Genomic DNA, 18,732 nt, shown 5'->3' on the forward strand with positions numbered 1-18,732 from the left:
AAAACTATTTATGAGCTTATTAAAATGGCATAAATACGATTGGCTAGACAATTTTGTGTCACAGTAATTTAATAGAAAATCTTGATATTGTCTAAAACATTACTTTCTAAATTTATAGAACTAAGTTACTGCTTTGCTCGAATTACACAAAATAGCTTGTTTGCTCAAGTTAAGCAAAATAACTGATTGTACTATAAAGTAAGTAACATACTGGTCTGGGCAAATGTAGGCTTACAATTATGAATATACAAAACACAGTATATTCTTGTATTATTATGTATTTGTTAATCATTGTATTATTTATTATTATGAGTCCACTTTTGCACACCCCTGTATTATAATTCCTTGCTATATCTGCTAGCAGAGTGTTCGCCCTATTGATCAAGGATATACTGGCCCACGATTATGGATATACGTATTTATTATGACTATTTTCTGAAATACTTGTAGAGATATTTTTGTTTGTTTTTTGTTGTGGTAAAAATATCATAACGTGAGACTTCCCATTCTGGCCATTTTAAGCGCGCAGTCTGGGAGCATTAAGTACATTCACATAATTGTGCAGTCGTCACAGCGCCGATCGCCGGAGCTTTCTCCTCCTCCCAACTGACTCTGTCCCCTTAAACAAGAGCTCCCTACTTCCCCGTCCCCCAACCCTGGCAACCACCCTTCTACGCTCTTTATCTATGAATTGGACTACTTTAGGTATCTCCATAAGTGAAATCATACAATACTTGTCCTTTTGAGTCTGGCATATTTCACTTAACATAATGTCTTCAAGATTCATTCATATGGTAGTATGTCAGAATTTCCCTTCCTTTATAAGGCTGAATAATATTGTCATTGTTTGTATATATCACATTTTGTTATCCTTTCATCCATTGGTGGACATTGGGTGGTTTTCACCTGTTGGCTATTGCGTATGAGGCCGATTTGAGCATTGGTGTACGTCTATATCTGCTTGAGTCTCTGATTTCAGTACACCCAGACGTGGAATTGCTGGGTCATATGGTAGGTAATTCTATGTTTAATTTTTTGAGGAACAACCATACTGTTTTCCACAGCAGCTGCCGTACCATTTTATGTTCCCACCAGAAATGCACAAGGGTTCCAATTTCTCTTTATCCTCACCAACACTTGCAATTTTCTCGTGTTTTTGTTTTTGTTTTTTAATTATAGCTGGCTATCTTAATGGGTGCCAAGTGGTATCTCATTGTGGTTTGATTTGCATTTCCCTAATGATTAATGTTAGTCATCTTTTCATACATTTTTTGGAATCTATATCTCTTCTTTGGGGAACTGTCCATTTGAGTCCTTGCCCAGTTTTCATTTGGGCCCTCTGTTTTGCGGTTGCTGAGTTTAGGTTTGCGTCTGGTGTGGAACATGAGCACACCTGCATGCGGCAGCGTGTGGTGGTCAGGGGTGTGCTCTCTCAGAGGCAGCGTGCCATAGCAGAGACATGTGGCTTTGATTCTAAAAACCAGCTCTCCTGTCTCCTAGTGTATGAATCTGCACCTCACGCTTCTAATCCATCAGAGGGATATCCTGGCATCTTTTTGGAAGAGTTGTTGTGAAGGTTGAATAAGCTCAGCAGTCTCCTAGCAAGGTCCACCAGCAAATCTGCTTGCTTTTCCTTTACCTGATTGTGCTGCTGTTATTAGTTCAGTTTCCCTTCTTTGGACCACATAGTAAAATTGGATCTAAACATGGTATCGTTGGGCCCAATGGCTTACAGATTATTGAACTCAATTATTATTGCTTCAGACAGAAACCTCAGTGCCACTAACACTTGGTGGGAACACTTAAATGTCACTAGAAAAAAAAGTACTCAAATAAGTAAGGCTCTAGCTTTGGTGTTATGTTTTTGTTTTCTGTGGGGGTTTTCTTCTTTTGTGTAGAAAATCTCTCTGTCTTTTTCTTTCATAAGCCATAGTGTTCTTCTTAGATAGTAACTTTCAGTATAGTAGGGTTTTAAAAGGGTAATTATTTAGAGGTTTTTTTAAAGATTCTTTTTTTTATTTCTCTAGGACATTCTCCATTGTTCTTGTTTTGGACCTTTCAAAACCTAATGACCTTTGGCCCACCATGGAAAATCTGATGCGAGCCACAAAAAGCCATGTCGATAAAGCGATAACGAAGCTGGGAAAGACAGATTCTAAAGCAGCTTCTGAAATGAGACAGAGGACATGGAGTAACTTGGAGAAGGACCATCCGGTGAGTTGCTACTGAGATTACTCTTGGAGTCCTTAGCCCGTACATGGTTAAAGACAGCGTCACAAAAACTTCCTTAATTTTTATGCATGACTTGAGATTCATTTCAAGTAGACGAACCTGCTCACTGGAAAATTACAGCAATTTAATAAAGCCTCAGTAAGAGCAAAACAAGGGAAAGATTTCTTCTGTCTTCTTAGACATCTTCTGTGATTGTTACGGCATATTGCACCAATCAAAAGAAATTGTTTTAAAGTAGCAGTTTGATACTGATTTTATAAAATGAAGATTTAAAAAACCAGACTGTACAAATGTCACCTGGCAAAAAACTAAAGGAAGCTAAAAATTTGAGCAAAGGTTAGAGTTTAAACAGCCTTCATCATTGTTCTATATTTTATATTCATTTATTGTCACATAGTCAGTACTTTTATCATCTGACAAGTAACTAAATTATGAAGTCGCACTGGTGACGAGGCAAATCTCTAAATACAGCCATGAATGCCGTCTTCTAGAAGGCGAAGAGCGGTATTTGGTATTGCCCAGAGTTTATGTGAATGTGTTTTACACAGGAAATAGGAGGACAGACTAATCTCTTATGGTTCCCACAAACACAGTATAAAATGGTATTTCAACAACTAACACAAAATAGTTAAAAAAAATAAAGAGGAAGATGACATGTTATAAAGAAAAGGGCAGCACACACACACAAAAAATATGTTAGTAATTTAGGGAATTGCTGTTTCTAGTTTTATACTTGAGAAATACAGTTTATTAAGCAAAAGTTAATTATTGGAAAAACCCCCATGTCAAGCAAGCACAGTCATGTCTATGAAGAGACTTAAAATGATATATTTTTGGAAGAAATTCTAATCAATGAAATATATTTATTAACAGGATCGTGAATTAATCGACCCATTTCCAATACCTCTGGTCATAATTGGAAGTAAATATGATATTTTTCAGGTAAGCTCTTCCACTTCTAGTTGAGTTTGTTACACATGTCTGTGCTTTGGGAGAGGAACAGAAGTAATAATGAAATAAGAAAGTATCTCTCAGAGGGAGAGGTGAAAGAGTCACACATCTTAAAGATTTTAGAAAAGAGGATATAGCTGAGAAAGAAAATAGGTAAAGAACAATAGATGCAGGGGAACGGGGATAAGGTAGAAGATTTAGAATTGAATCTTGAACCCAGTCACTGAGGGATAGGACTGACTTCCCAACTTTTAAATTGAAGAAAGTCGAAAATTGGTTTTTCCTTATCTTTGCTTGTCAGAGAATCCTTAGGGAATTCCACTCTAGGAAACGTGTGCTTATTGAGCTAAGTATTTAAACATGGGGAGATCTGGCAGCTGTGGCTCTAGAAGGCTGCCACTATTTTTCAACTCGCTATAGAAACAAATACCAAGGCAATGGAACCCTCCTTCTGCAGGTGTGTTCACAAAATAAAAACAACTACGAAATAAGCTATTTCTACATTTAATAACTTACATCTTAATGCTACAGATATTTAGTTCTCTCAACTTGTTTTTCATTTTAATAACATATTTCTTCAGGATTTTGACTCTGAGAAGAGAAAGGTAATATGCAAGACGCTTCGATTTGTCGCACATTATTATGGAGCATCATTGATGGTTCGTACATTTTCTGTCCTTCGGGCTTGAATGCACAGTACCGAATTCGGAAGATTAATAGCTTCATGCACGGTTCTAAAAACTAATGCTTTCATTACTGCATCTCATTTCCTCCTTTTTCCCCCCATTGCCAAAAAACCCTCGTTACCGAGTGTTTTATAATGTGTCTACAGAACACACTGCCAAACGGCCTGCCAATTCTCTGGTGCAAAAGCTCTGAAATGCTTATATCTCTGAACCCCCGTCTTACACAGATAAAGTGGTTTTATTTGTTTGTTTGTTTTCGCTTCCCCTTAGGAATTAAAATCTGTATTCTCTTAAAAGAAAAGGTGGGGAGAACCTTTAACAATATGTTCTTTTTTAAACTTAAACATTTGCTCTCTGCTGTGAAGGTTAAAAACACGGACGAGGCAGCCTGTTGCCCGGGTGTAAATCTCAGGGCCGCTGTGTGCTAGATAAGTGATCTCGGACAAGTCCCTTAATCTCACTGGTGCCCCAGCCACCTCCACAGTCAGATGGACAGAACCAGTACTTCCTTCTTAGGGTCGTGAGGATTAAAAGAGGGAGTAATGTGAGATGCTTAGCACAGGGCCGGAAACAAAGTGTTGCTCAATAAATACTGGTTATTACCATTGTTGTTACCGTCATCTTCCACAGCAGAACCAAATTTGCTGGATAGCCTTTAATGCAGTAAGACATAAAAGCATTTTTTTTATTTTAAAAAATACTTTTTTCCCCCCTGACTTGGATGGTCTTTTTCTTTCTCAATCAAAGTGTTCATGGGAACCTGGAGACAACATGGCCTCACCCCTGGCCTTCCTGACTAGTATATTATGACTAAAAGTAATAAATACAACCTATATTTTAAATTTTATCCTTTTCAGAATACTGCAAATAATTTTCACTATGTATTTTCTTTAGAATCATCACCTTTTATGCTTGTATTGTATTTGTTTAGATGTTAGGTTGACAGAGTACTTTGGAAATAATTCTTCTTTACTATTTTGAAAAGATATAGATAATTTATGGTGAATAACTGTAGGGTACAGAGGCAAAGGCCATGTATCTTGTAGTTTCTTCTTTTTGCCTCAGGTAAGGACCCATATTTAGTTGGTGAGCCCAGGGAAGTCCCTGTGATTCTCTGGGAACAGACCCCACCTGATGATCACTCAGGACCCAGTCTGCTCTCAGGGGTACAAATCCAGATGGAGTCAGGTCTCTCGGGCCACAGCAGGCCTGGGACTGAGCATGGCCCAGGAAACCCTGGAAGATCGGGGACGAGGGAAAGCATTTGAGAAGGGCTTCATCTCAGCTTTCTGAGGTTGGGTTTAGAGGACTGTTCTGGACCACAAAGGGAACCAGAAGCTTCCCTAGCTTGCCCAGACGAGACGGGAGTGGCCAGCGTTTTCAGCCCCATCTTTGAATTTCACTCTCACTCTTACCCTACGCCCCGCGCAAGGGAGAGAGTGGGTGCTGCTTCACCACCTTCTGTGATACTCCGTTTTCTTCAACACTATAGTTGACACTTTATAATTCAGTCAAGAATACTAATTCAAGTAGTATGAGCAATCCAATAAGTTAATAAAAACAAAAGTAGAAAAGCATCCGCTAAGCAGGGCCAGATTCAGCGGAGAGCCCCCAGGACGGTGAGGGCTTGCAGTCACTGCGTGTGAAGAGCGGTATGAACTTACCCTCTGCCGTCTGGAGCGCGATGACGCTCTTGCAACATCGCAAGGACTGCTCCGTGGACAACGGGTTAAACGCATGTGTTGCTCTCCTGGAGCCAAGAACAAGGAATTAGTATAAACGGTTTAGCTCAAAGTAAGACATAATTTACTAATACTCCCATTATCTGAAAACGGAACGGGTGCATTGGGAGACCAGTCCCTAGGCATTTAGTTTACCCGCGCAGGGGCTCTGCGGCTGTGCGCGGAGGGTGTTTCCAAGGCAGATGGAGGGAGGGTGAATTAGGAAACTTCTGACGTCCTCCCAGCCCTGTAGTCCAATGAAATACATTTGTAATGAGGTTTTTTCCTCTCTACATAGGGAACAATAATTATTATACAATAATTATTATTGTAATAACAATAATGAATAGAAATTGTATTTTTAAAATTCAATTAAAATTTTATATATTTTTTAAATGTCTCAATAGAAGCATTAAAATTGTTTCAACTTTTTAAAAAATAAGCGTATTGAATCTTACATATTCACATGAGTATTCTCCATTGAATTCTTTTGCTGGGACCCTGTTAATCCAGAATGAATCTTACCTTAAAAATTGATCCCTTTGCCTTACAAGTACATTTTATTCTGGATCAAGATTCTCTTTTCCACTTTCATACATATTAGTCATTATGATTTGGCTTAGTAACTTTTCGTATTTCCAAAAATCAAAGTTAGTCTTAGCAGATTTCTAGGGTAACCATATGTCCCAGTTGTCACCTGATATCTCAGCTTAATTACTAATAGTACCCACTCCCTTTCCTTCTCTCAACTGTTCTGGTCATGTCGCCCTAGTCCCACGCCGCCACCGAGAATACTCAGTAGCTTACTTTGCAAGCTCCAAAGGCAACTCAGAAGAGGAGTTACAGAATTGTTTCCGAGTATCAGAATTGTTAGGCTAGTCTGCAGCTCCCGTGTTAAGTACTTGAAGGCAGTAATACGTCTCTGGATGGAAAAGTCCTTTGTGAGGTGCACCTCCTATGTTTAGCCACCAGGTTGCATTTGGCAATGGTTGCGACCCCTATGTGGGAGTAGCTGAAGTGATTAGCGCATAAACACAGGTTCCTTCAACATCATGCACTCATGAAGTTTGAAGAGTGCGCTAAAACAAACTTATCCAGAATTCTTTCTTTTCCTTTATTCAGGGTTGTTGTTTTTTTGTCTCCTCAAACATATGTATTTGTTGGGCAAATACATAGTAGTTCTCTCTGCAGTCTGTACTTATTCAAAGCCATATTTATGTTACCTGTTTCTGTGATTATGAAAGCAGAGTATATAATTTATTCCCCTGTTGTTTGCTTTTCTGCTTCAGTTTACCAGTAAATCAGAAGCTCTATTACTAAAAATACGCGGAGTTATCAACCAGTTGGCATTTGGCATTGGCAAAAGGTACTATTAAAATATATTTTAATATCTTTTTATTGTATTATTTTTTGGTCAGTATTGTTTCATCTATTGTTCTTACTAGTCTTTTGTCTCTTGACCAGGGAAGTGCCCCAGATATCTGCTCTTCAGAGATAATTTTATATTCTCTTCTGCTTCTTACACTCTTTAAGTATTTTTCAGATTGACAGCTAAAATGTTATAGAATAGTTTGACACCTAAATAAAATGATACTATTATACTTCTTTCCCTAACTTTGTTTACTTCCTTTTCCTCATTTTAGTAGCCTTCCTTCTTCCTTTCTTAATTGATTACAAATGGAATCAATAATTTTAGTATGTAATTTTATTAACCTTGATACTCCTCTTGGTTTTGACTTAAGGTCATTTGAGTCTGTCACTTTTTTTCTCCTGAAAAACCTTTATTAGTGCTACACTTTTAAGTTTTGAAGTTGCTTACGTGAGTATTCTCTCCTTCATTTGGGGGCAGGCTTTCGCCAGCAGCTACATACAACACTTGGCTCTTGCGTTTACAGTGGAGCGTGGCAGGATACTTGATTGCCATACTAAACTAGGTTCTTTTTTCTTCTTATCCATGCAGCAAATCAATATGTGTGGATCAGAATAAACCACTGTTTATCACAGCAGGATTGGATTCTTTAAGTCATATAGGTTGGTGAACTTATTAAGTTTGTTCAATCTTTTTTTAATTGCTTATTGATTTTATCCTACTCCATGTTCACTTCATCTCCAACATACCACAATTCCTGGTTTCTTTATTGCTGCTGTTATTTCTTATGTGTTTACTTGTATACATAGTATCGTTACAATACATCACATTGACATATTTGTGATGGAAGGGATGTTGCCACACGAGAGACTGATTTCTGATTTCTATTCCACTAAAAAATTTGAATGTATTTCCCTTGCCTCACTGATTTCCAGGTACTTTTAAATTTTAGCTCCTTGGGCTTAAAAGAAAACCAAGTGTATGGAATGGTCAGGAAGTTCAAAGCTATACATATATTAAGGGCAATGAAGAAAAACAGCGATTCAAATGATAGAATAAACCAAAAGGAACACACTTATACTAATTAGGTATCCCTTACTTTTTCATTATGAAAACCATCTCATGGAATGTATTTCCTAGACTTGTAGATGCCCTAGGGTCCTGAAGCAACGGAATTTTACACTTTCGTTTGGTCGAGCACCTCATCTTCCTACAGAAGCTGTTTTCCTTTTAAAGATCCTTGGGCCTCGCAACTCTCTATACTCTAAGGTTGTCAGAGTGTGGTTTTCAACGCCCCTGCACAGTACTTTTCTTTTCACTTCCCATTCCCCATTGTGCTCACAAGCTGAAGTGGACTTGACTTCAAACGCAGAGAGATCTTTGTAATGAGATTATAGACTGAATTGGAATGAAAGGAAAAGAGATGGTTAAGGAATGGTCACAGAGACTGATTTTTAATTTTTATAATTATTAGTACCAACTTAATTTCCGTAATAGTAAGAAACGTTTTCCAACCACATACCCAGCAAATGACTACTATCTAGAATATATAAAGAAATCAACAGCAAAAACAAACAAATAGTCCAATTAAAAGATAGGCAAAAGACAAGAGCAGACATTTCACTGAAGAGGATATACATACAAATGGCAGATAAGTACATGAAGACATGTTTAACATAATTATTAGGGAAATTCAAACTAAAACCACAAAGAGATATCATTTCGCACTCTCAGAACGGCTAAACTAAAAAACAGTGACAACCCCAAATGCTGACAAGGATGTGAAGAAACTGGGTCACGCACACATCGCTGGTGGGAACATAAAACGGCACAGCCTGTCTTGCAAACGGCGTGACAGCTTCTTACAAAGGAAGCACGCGGCTACCATGTGACCAGAAATTGCTCTGCAGTTTATCCCAGAGAAGTGAATTCTTACATTCACATAAAAATCTGTGTACAAATGTCCACAGCAACTTGATTTGTAACAGCCCCAAACTGGAAACAACCCAGATTTCATTCGACAGGTGAATCGATAAACGAACTGCGGTACATTTCTACCATAGAATACTACTCGGCAATAAAAAGGAACCAACTATTGATACACACCACTTGGATGAATCTCCAGGGAATTATGCTGAATGAAAAAAGCCAGCCAGAAAAGGCTACATACAATATGATCCTTCTTATATAAAACGTTTAGAAAGAGAAAACTTTAGAAATGGAGGACGGATCGGCAAACGGCAGAGGTTAGGGACAAGACTGTTGGGAAGGAGGTGGTGTGGCGGTAAAAGGGCATGCAGGGGTTGTCGTGACAATGGGGTTGTCCAGACTCTGACTGGTAGTGAATGTGTGAACCTATGGAGGTGATAAAACTGTATAGAAGTTAATACACACACACACAAATGACCAGTGAAAACCTTGGGAAAGCTGAGTAAGATCTATGGATTGTATCAATTTCTTTCCAACCAAAGTGTAAGGAGGCCCTGAAAGATCAACGGTGAAACAATTTTAGTGAACAACATAGATGCTAAAACACAATGAAAAAAATCTCAGATTACAGATTGAAAATTACGAAGAAGTAGCGCAAAATTTTTGAAAATTTCAAATGAAATTATACAAGCAGTATATAAAGACCTTCTCCTTATAAAATGTTAAAATAGAACATGTAAGGATCAAGTTTGGTATTTCCAGACCACTTGCTATGTATGTGTATGTGGTATAAAAAAATATTTGTTTTAACATAATTATATCATCCTATATCTATCATTCTGAAATTTGTGTCTTTTCCTCAGTGTGCCTTAGTGGTTTTTCCACATTAATGCTATATATGTGAGCAGGTCCCTGGTATTTTGACTGCTGGATAGTGTCACACAGTAATTCAGTTCACTACTCTTCTATCGATGGCCTTTTCAGCGGTGGCCCGTTTTTCACAACTGAAATGATGCTGCAGTGTGAAATCCTCAACACATACGCAGGTGTTTTAGGGTAAACTCCCAAAGCTGGAATTGCTCATTAACAGGGCATGACCTTTTTTAGTATTTTAATAAATAGTATATAATTGTGCCAAACTACCCTCCAAATCAGCTGTCCTAGTTTGCACATTTGCCAACAGCACGTAAGACTACCTGTTTTCTTACAAACTCACATGCACAGGAGAATACCAAGCTTGTATACTTTTGCTTGGGAGCAACTGAAGTGTGGGGAAAGAGAATTCCAGTTTCCTCATTACTGTCTCTTCGTCCGGTCGGGGACCTGCCTTGCTGTGCTGTGTTGGGGTGAACTTTGACTGTGATACGGAGAAGGGACATGAGTGATCTAGGATTGATACTTTTCCAAGTGTCATCAGTTTTACTGACAGAGTTTGAATGTTTTAATCGTTGAAGTAAACCTTCCAATTTTAGGGTCTCCTCCTGTTCCCGATAACGACATTGGAAAGTTTCATGCCCGTACACCCATGGAGTTGTGGAAAAAAGTGTATGAGAAGCTCTTTCCACCAAAGGTATATATTTCTACTTCCTTTAAAGCAAGAATTTTTAGCACTGTTCAACAGTTACTGGGAAATGTTCCAGTGGGCCTATTATGATAACTCTGTTTTCAACTCTTGTGCTCAAAAATTAAACAGTCACTTAAAATCTAGGCACTGCGGGCAGTTAAAGGGGGGGTTAAGACGCAGTTCCTGCTCCACTTTCCAACAGATCTCTCTGGCTGTTAGAGAGACACAATCGTCTGAAAGGAGAGGAAGGGAAGAGGACCTGGTGGAATCTGAAATGGCCCCCAGGGGAGGTGATAAACTACCATCGACAGCCTGCATGGTGGGCTGAGGAATGGGAGCTCAGTTTGTGAGACGGAGGGTAGGCACTGAAGGTTTGGGGTTATGGGCATGAAATGATTTGGAGAGTTGTCATTTCAGAGTACCAACACACTGAAAGATATCAAGGACCCCGCAAAAGACCCTCAGTATGCTGAAAGTGAAGTTGATGAAATGAGAATTCAGAAGGATCAGGTATTATCCTAAACGTTTGTTTAAATTGCATCTTGAATTATCACAAAAAATACCTCTAGAATTCCATACATTTTTCTCAATGTATTTACTTAATGGGGTTTTTTTACTATATACGTCTATATACCTATTTAAATAGTACATCTCACTGTAGAAAAAAAAAGTCTGATATGCATCAAGAAGGAATTAAAAATCACCTATCACTCCACCACCCAGAGATAACTCGATGTTCACATATCCTTTTGGATTTTTCAGCTTATGATGGGTAGTGATTCATACCTCACCGCCGGCGGGGCACTCTGATAATATTCTTTTGTGTGTGGGCTTATTTAAAAGGGCTTGTTTTTTATTAGGACATTCATTCATACCTATACTTTTCTGTACAAGAAAAATTAACTACTGCCGATCTGAGAGCACACAAACATAGTTGAAAACTGCAGGATCTCTCAGGAAAGCGGTTAAAAGTAGGAAACTCCGTACATGCCCAGGTAGCCCTGTTGGTGATACACCAGTCCGAGGTAAGAATGCAAAACCTAGTAAATTTATCACGACCCGACACTTAGATCTTCTTCCCAGATCTCCTCGTGGTTTGATACAATAAGACATTGTGTGGACTCTGACCTTGTGTATGTGAGCTTTTGTAGAGTGAACACTATAAACCGAATGCCCTGGCAGCCTCTCAGGAGGGCCTTGTGCAGCCACACGGTTGCAAGGATAACGTAAGCACAGCCGTCCACTGGGTATTTCTCTCAGCACTACCCTTTCACCCTCAGGGACCCTGGCATACGGAAGCAAAACATTTTATTTAGATCTAGTCCAGAGACTTTTGAAACGTATGCTGTGGATATTTAGAGGGGCTGTAGCTGCAGCAAAGTCACAGGCATGTTGCAATCCCTATCAAAAGCCCAATGGCCTATTTCAACAGAAATAGATAAAACCATCCTAAAATGTGTAGGAAACTACAAAGACCCCGAATAGCCAAAGCAACCTGGAAAAAGAACAAAGCTGGAGGCATCATGCTTCCTGATTGCAAACTATACCAAAAAGCTTTAGGAATTAAAAGCAGTATGGTGCTGGCATGAAAGCACACACATAGATTGATGGAGCAAAATAGAGCCGTGCATGCATGGTCAACTGATGGCAGGGGAGCCGACGATATGCAGTGGGAGACGGGACAGCCTGCACTTCAGTGAACGATTTTGGGAAAATCGGACAGCCACATGCAAAAAATGAGACTGGGCCACTGTCCTACACCATGCACAATAACTAGCTCAAAGTGGACTTATGACTTGGTATAAGACCTGAAACCACAAAACTCCTAGAAAAAATATAGACAGTAAGCTCCTTGACATTGGTCTTCTCAGTGTTTTTTTGTATTTGACAACAAAACCAAAGGCAACAAAAGCAAAAGTAAATGAGTGGGACTACATCAAGCTAAAATGCTTCTGAACAGCAAAGGAAACTGTCAACAGAATGAAAAGACAACCTACTGAATGGGAGAAATATTTGCAAAGCATAAACCTAACAAGGAGTTAATATCCAAAATATGTAAAGAATTTACGCAACTCAACACCAAACAATCCAATTAAAAATGGGCAAAGGAACTGAACAAACACTTTTGACAAAGAAGGCATACAGATGATCCACAGGTACATGAAAAGATGCTTCACATCACTAATCATCAGGGAAATGCAAAAGAAAACCACGGTGAGATAGTGCCTTACACCTGTCAGAATAGCTATTATCAAAAAGACAAGAAATAACAAGTGTTGGTGAGGGTGTGGAGAAAAGAGAACACATGTGTACTGTTTGCAAGAATGTAAAATGGTAGGGTCACTATGAAAAAGAGTTTAGAGGTTCCTCAAAAAATTAAAAGTAGAACTACCATATAATCTAGCAATTCCACTTCTGGGTATTTATCCTAAGAAAATGAAGACACTAATTCAAAAAGACATGCACCCTCATATTCACTGCAGCATTACTTACAATAGCCAAGACATGGAAACCTAAGTATCCGTTGACAGTTGAATGGATAAAGAATACACACACAAAACAGTGGAATGTTATCCAGCCATAAAGGATGATGAAATCTTGCCATTTGCCACAGCATGGGTGGACCTTGAAGCTGTATGTCAGATAGAGAAAGACAAGTACCATAGGATCTCATTTATATGTGGAATCTAAACAACAACAACAAAAACCAAGCTCATAGATACAAAGAACAGATTGGTGGGTGATAAACCAAATGAGGGAAGGGAGTCAAACAGCACAAACTTCCAGGTATAAAATAAGTCACGGAGATATGTGGCGCGACAAGTATACTTAATAATACTGTGTTGCGTATGTGAAAGTTGCTAAGAGAGGAGATCTTAGTTCTCATCATAAGAAGAAAATTCTGTAACTATTTGCTGACAGATGTTGACTTACGGTGGTGATCACTTCACAATATACACAAATATTGAGTCATTATGTTGTACATCTGAAACTTAGGTAACGTTGCATGCCTATTATACCTCAATTTCAAAAAAACAGTGGGAGGCATGTTGTAAGAACAGTAAAATGTCCTCAAGTAACCTTTATTATGTGTACATCTCAGCTATAGAGATTAGTTGGAAGTCATCCCTGAATTAATATTTACCTAGAAGTCAGTGACTAACCGCCACTGTTGATAAGAGTATCTGTTCATATTGCATAATGACCCCTTTTATTACATTTATGTCCATACATATTATTAAAGGGCTAGGGTATTTCTGAGTATCATGGGTTTTCACATTCAAATCCGCCTCCCTGACTGACGTAAAGCCGTAAGGAGTTTCGGTGGAACGGGAAAGCAGCAGACCCACAGCACTTACATTATCGTTCCTCACTCAGTTCTTGCGCCACACTGCACCCACTGCATTCTGTACTCTCTCGGCTGAGAGACATTTTAACCTGCCTGAAATGTTACAATATGCTAATTATGCCTCCAAGCCAGTTTCATTTGTGGTGTTTCAGTAGATAAATTGCACTGATTTCAGTGTGCACACATAGGGCCTTAACATAATTTTATGCTTCTGCTTTAAAGTTACCCTAATGATTTAACTGACATCCAAACTTGACTTTATAGTGTCCAATATTTTAATCTGTGTATTATTTCATGCTCTTCCATTGTTTACAATTGTGTTCTGATTCACACAGAAGCTGACTTAAGTATAAGAAAATTCTCCATAAATTGTGAAATATTCTTAATACTTTGTCTCTAAATATTTAAAAATACATTTTCTTTTTTTTATATGGACTGGATAGTTAATGCTAGTTTTACTAACACAGCCAATGAAAGAATTCATCTGTAAATAACCTAGCCATTTGTCTACCATTCTTTCTTCATGTTGCCTATCTTTTTACTTTTTTATTATGATTTATTCCCACTTAACATTTTTCAATGAAAATAGCAATATAATCTTGTGGTTTGATTTGATTTGCCACTTGGAACAACAGTACTCATTTAAAATGTCTTGCTCAGGGGTTTCCATAATTACAGAACAGTTGGTCCTTACTGTAAATGCTTAAAGAAGTCTCTGCTGTGCTCTGTGTCTGCATACTTCTAACCCAAATAGTTACTTTGGATTCTTGTGCTTCTTGGAAGGACAGATGACATCCTGTTTCATTAAAACATAGTGGAGGGCCTTGAGCCTGTCTGAGACCAGGTGTGATCCTCCTGCTCACTCTCTCCCCCCACAATCTCCATTATTAGTTGCTCATATAATCATCAGGAATAAAACAAAAAATAGAGGTCAGGCTTTGGCAGTGAAATTAGACCACATTACTTCTAAGATGGAGAGGACTCATGAGGTCCATTCAGTTTGCCTAACATTTGAGCCTTCAAAAAAGCCCCCAGTCATACAATTAGTCATGAAGCAAGAAAGATGTGTCCATCACTCTGCCCCTAAAAAAATCTGTATTTAAACCACACTGCTGTCTACTAATCCTGCCAGTGGAGGAGGCACAAGATGCAACATTCCATCGTACCTTGTGTGAGTCTTTGGTAGTGGGACATGTCATTTATAATAGGTCTCCAAAATTGCTCTTGCTCCCAGTCCCCACAGAGGCGTGGACATCCTCCCAGTCTGTGGAATCCATCTTCACAGGTCTGAGAATCAGTCTTAAGGCCCCTTGCACCTTTCCTGTAGATTATGTATATTTACTAATGAACTCTTTTCTCCAATTACTCAAAGTTCATTGTTTTTTAATTATATTTTATTAATTATGCTATTACAGTTCTGATTTTTCCCCCTTGGCCCCCTTCCATCCAGCACCCCACTCCCTCAGGCCATCCCCCCACCATTGTTCATGTCCATGGCTCATGCATATAAACTCATTGGCTGCTCCATTTCCTATACAGTACTTTACGGCCCCATGGCTGTTCTGTAACTACCTACTTGTATTTCTTAAGCCTCTTACTTTGTCACCCATTCTCCCACACTCTCCTCCCATCTGGCAACCACTGAAATGCTCTCTGTATCCATGATTCTGTCTCTGATCTTGTTTGCTTACTTTGTTTTTTAGGTTCAGTTGTTGATAGATATGTATTTCTTGCCATTGTATTGTTCATAGTTTTGATCTACTTTTTCTTAAATAAGTCCTTTTAATGTCATACAATAATGGTTTGGTGATGATGAACCCCTTTAGTGTTTTCTTGTCTGGGAAGCTCTTTATCTGCCCTTCGATCCTAGATGATATCTTTGCTGGGTTCATTACTTGAACATTTCTTGCCAACCCCTTCTAGCCAGCAAAGTTTCCTTCGAGAAATCATCTGGCAGTCTTATGGCAACTACCCTATAGGTAACTAACTGCTTTTCTCTTGCTGCTTTTAAGATTCTCTCTTTATTTTTAAACTTTGGCATTTTAATTAGGATGTGTCTTGGAGTGGGCCTCTTTGCATCCATCTTGTTTGGGACTCTCTGTGATTCCTGGGTTTGCATGTCTATTTCCTTCACCAAATTAGGGAAGTTTTCTTTCTTTTTTTTTTTTTTTTTCAAATAGATTTCCAATTTCTTGTTCTTTTGCTTCTCCTTCTGGCACCTCTATGATGTGAGTGTTGAAAAGCTTAAAGTTGTCCCAGAGACTGCTTACCCTATCCTAGTTTTTTTGGATTCTTCTTTCTTCTTGTTGTTCTGATTGGTTGTTTTTTGCTTCCTTATGTTCCAAATCATTGATTTGATTCTCACCTTCATCCACTCTACTGTTGATTCCCTATAAATTATTCTTTATTTCAATTAATGTATCCTTTGTTTCTGACTGGGTCTTTTTTATGCTGTTAATGTCCTCCCTAAGTTCCCTCAGCATCCTTCTAACCAGTGTTTTGAACTCTGCATCTGATAGATTGCTTATCTTCATTTTGTTTAGTCTTTTTCTGGAGTTTTGATCTGTTCTTTCATTTGAGCCGTGTTTCTTTGTGTCCTTGTTTTGGCAGCCTCCCTGTGTTTGTTTCTGTGTATTAGATAGAGCTGCTGTGACTCCCTCTCTTGGTAGCATGGCCTATTGTAGTAGATGTTCTTTACGGTTCCATGGCACAGGATCCCCCAACATCCAAGGTGGGTACTCGAGGTGCACCCTTTGTGTGGGCAGAGTACACCCTCCTCTTATGGTTGAGCCTTGGCTGCTCTTGGCAGGTCAATGGGAGGGACTTACCCAGGGCAGTGAGCTGCAAAGACTGGCTGTGACCACTGACCACCAACCTCCACCATCTGTGGAGGACCAGCTGTACAGGGCAAGGTGGTGGTGCTCTGACATGGTCTGTAGCTGGCCACTGGGTGCACAGGTTCTGGGGTTTCCCAGGGAGTGCAGGCCAAAATCAGCCCCCATCTGTGTCTCCCCAGGGCTACCATGCATGTGCTATATATAAAGCAACCTGAGATGGCTGTTACTTGTGCTGGGCTTGGAGATTCCCAGGCAAAGCCAAGCTGTGAATCTAGGGTGGCTACTGCCAGTGCCAGGTCTGGGGCCACTCAGCAAAAGGTACAGGGGGCTGAAGGCTTAATGAAGCTGGCTTTGCTAGTTTGATAGGATTTAGGAAGTTGTGAAGCATGAGCCAAGACCAGCCATTCATATGGAAAAGTCACTGTTAACAGTTCAGGTGGTTTCATAAGTTGGATGAGACAGAGTCTCAGAGGATCTCCGGGGTGTGGCAAAGAGTGTTGATGGTGTCTCTCAGATATGGCATCCACCTGCCAGCTCTGTGGCTCTCTGGGAAGAGGGCTCAGAAAAAGGACAAGGGCCTCTGCCTGCCTTTCTGTCTGGGAGAAAGCTGTCCCCCAGCTCCTGCCTTAATGCCACACACTTCGGTTCCTTTCACGCCAGTGGTGCCTTTCAAGCTGCTGGCATGGTGCTGGAGCTCAGAGGGAGTGAGTCTGAGTAAGTCCGTGTGGGTTCTTTAAGGGGAACTGCTTGGGACTCCAGTGGTTTCTTCCACCGACTCAATCCCTGCTGGTTTTTGCAGCCAGAAGTTATGGGACTTGTCTTCCTGGCCCTGGGATCCTGATCTGGGGGCTTGGTGTGTGGCTGGGACTCCTCAGTCCTGAGATACCCCTCCTGAATTTTTATCCACCACATGTTGGATGTGGACCAGCCTGTTCCATGTCTCCACCCCTCCTACCAGTCTGCATGGATGTGGTTTCTTTAATTCTGTAGTTGTTAGACTTCCACTCAACTCGATTTCTGGTGGTTCTGAGTGTTGGTTGTTCTATATCTTAGTTGTAATTTTGATGTGGTTGTGTGAGGAGGCGAGCCGTATTTACCTAGCAAAGTTCTCTCTTTTGCCAGACTTCACAGGGTCACCAGAAAATACTTCTTCAGTATTTATTATCTATTGTAGCCCTCTAGTTTTCTTTTAAATATCATTTATTTGTAGAGAGAGGGTAAGGGAGGTAGAAAGAGGAGGAGAGAAACATTGATTGGTTGCCTCTTGACTGTGCCCCTAATGGGATCCAAACCTGCAACCCAATGTGCCTTGACTGGAAATTGAACCGGTGACATTTTGGTTCACAGGGGCTGGCTTTCAATCCACTGAGCCACACCAGCCAGGGCAGCCCTCTAATTTTAAAGCATTCCTGATTTTAAGGGACTGTGAGTATAGAAAGTATTTGCTTAAAAAAAAAAGTACTTGCTGACCTCTTCTACCTCTTTTCTATTTTTATTGTCAAAGAAAAGAAAAAGTTTGGGTAAACAATTATTTTTAAGGTCTTCTTGGCCAAATCCACACATATCTATTTTGAATTTTTGTTTCCTAAAATTATTTACATTCAATATTATTCTGTATTAGTTTTAGATGTATAGCATAGTTAGACAGTTACGGACTTTACAGAGCTGTCCCCCCAGTGTCGAATCCCTGTTTTTAAAAATCAACTTGCTTATAATCTGTAGGCTTATAATTTAAACACACACACAGATTTACGTGTTTAGAGAAAAATGTTCTTACTATCCTTTACTAAAGATGCTGTTTAAGCATTATAATACTGTGATCCATTTATATTTGAAAACTTTAGAGATTTTTAAGAGGCAGGGAACCATTCTTGGTTTTGCTTTCACTTCTCAAATGGCTCTCTAAAGCAGCTGTAAAGAAATGCAGCATAAAGAAACCCCTCTTACTTGCTAGTCCTTTAAACCATTCTCATTATTTTGAGTTCCTGTGATAGCAGTACTGAGGAATCTAGTGGACACGGTGAGTTCTGTGTCATGCTAGTTAGTTATTCTTTACCCTCCTCCAGCATGGCCTGCGTGACCAGCCCCCTTCTT

The 18,732-nt window shown here is 39.5% G+C and overlaps 1 protein-coding gene across 2 annotated transcripts in view; it reads left to right on the forward strand.

The window, feature by feature from the left end:
- DYNC2LI1 (dynein cytoplasmic 2 light intermediate chain 1) overlaps positions 1-18,732 on the forward strand; it is a 34,473-nt gene that overhangs the window by 11,687 nt on the left and 4,054 nt on the right. For both annotated transcript variants that reach the window (XM_045189481.2, XM_024552876.3), the window contains exons 6-12: positions 2,028-2,214; positions 3,106-3,174; positions 3,765-3,842; positions 6,880-6,956; positions 7,551-7,621; positions 10,361-10,458; positions 10,870-10,962. In XM_045189481.2, the coding sequence (XP_045045416.1) occupies positions 2,028-2,214; positions 3,106-3,174; positions 3,765-3,842; positions 6,880-6,956; positions 7,551-7,621; positions 10,361-10,458; positions 10,870-10,962 (673 nt within the window). The remainder of the gene's footprint in view (positions 1-2,027; positions 2,215-3,105; positions 3,175-3,764; positions 3,843-6,879; positions 6,957-7,550; positions 7,622-10,360; positions 10,459-10,869; positions 10,963-18,732) is intronic.

The sequence above is a fragment of the Desmodus rotundus genome, chromosome 5 (genome assembly GCF_022682495.2).
Source record: "Desmodus rotundus isolate HL8 chromosome 5, HLdesRot8A.1, whole genome shotgun sequence".
Lineage (NCBI taxonomy): Eukaryota > Metazoa > Chordata > Mammalia > Chiroptera > Phyllostomidae > Desmodus > Desmodus rotundus.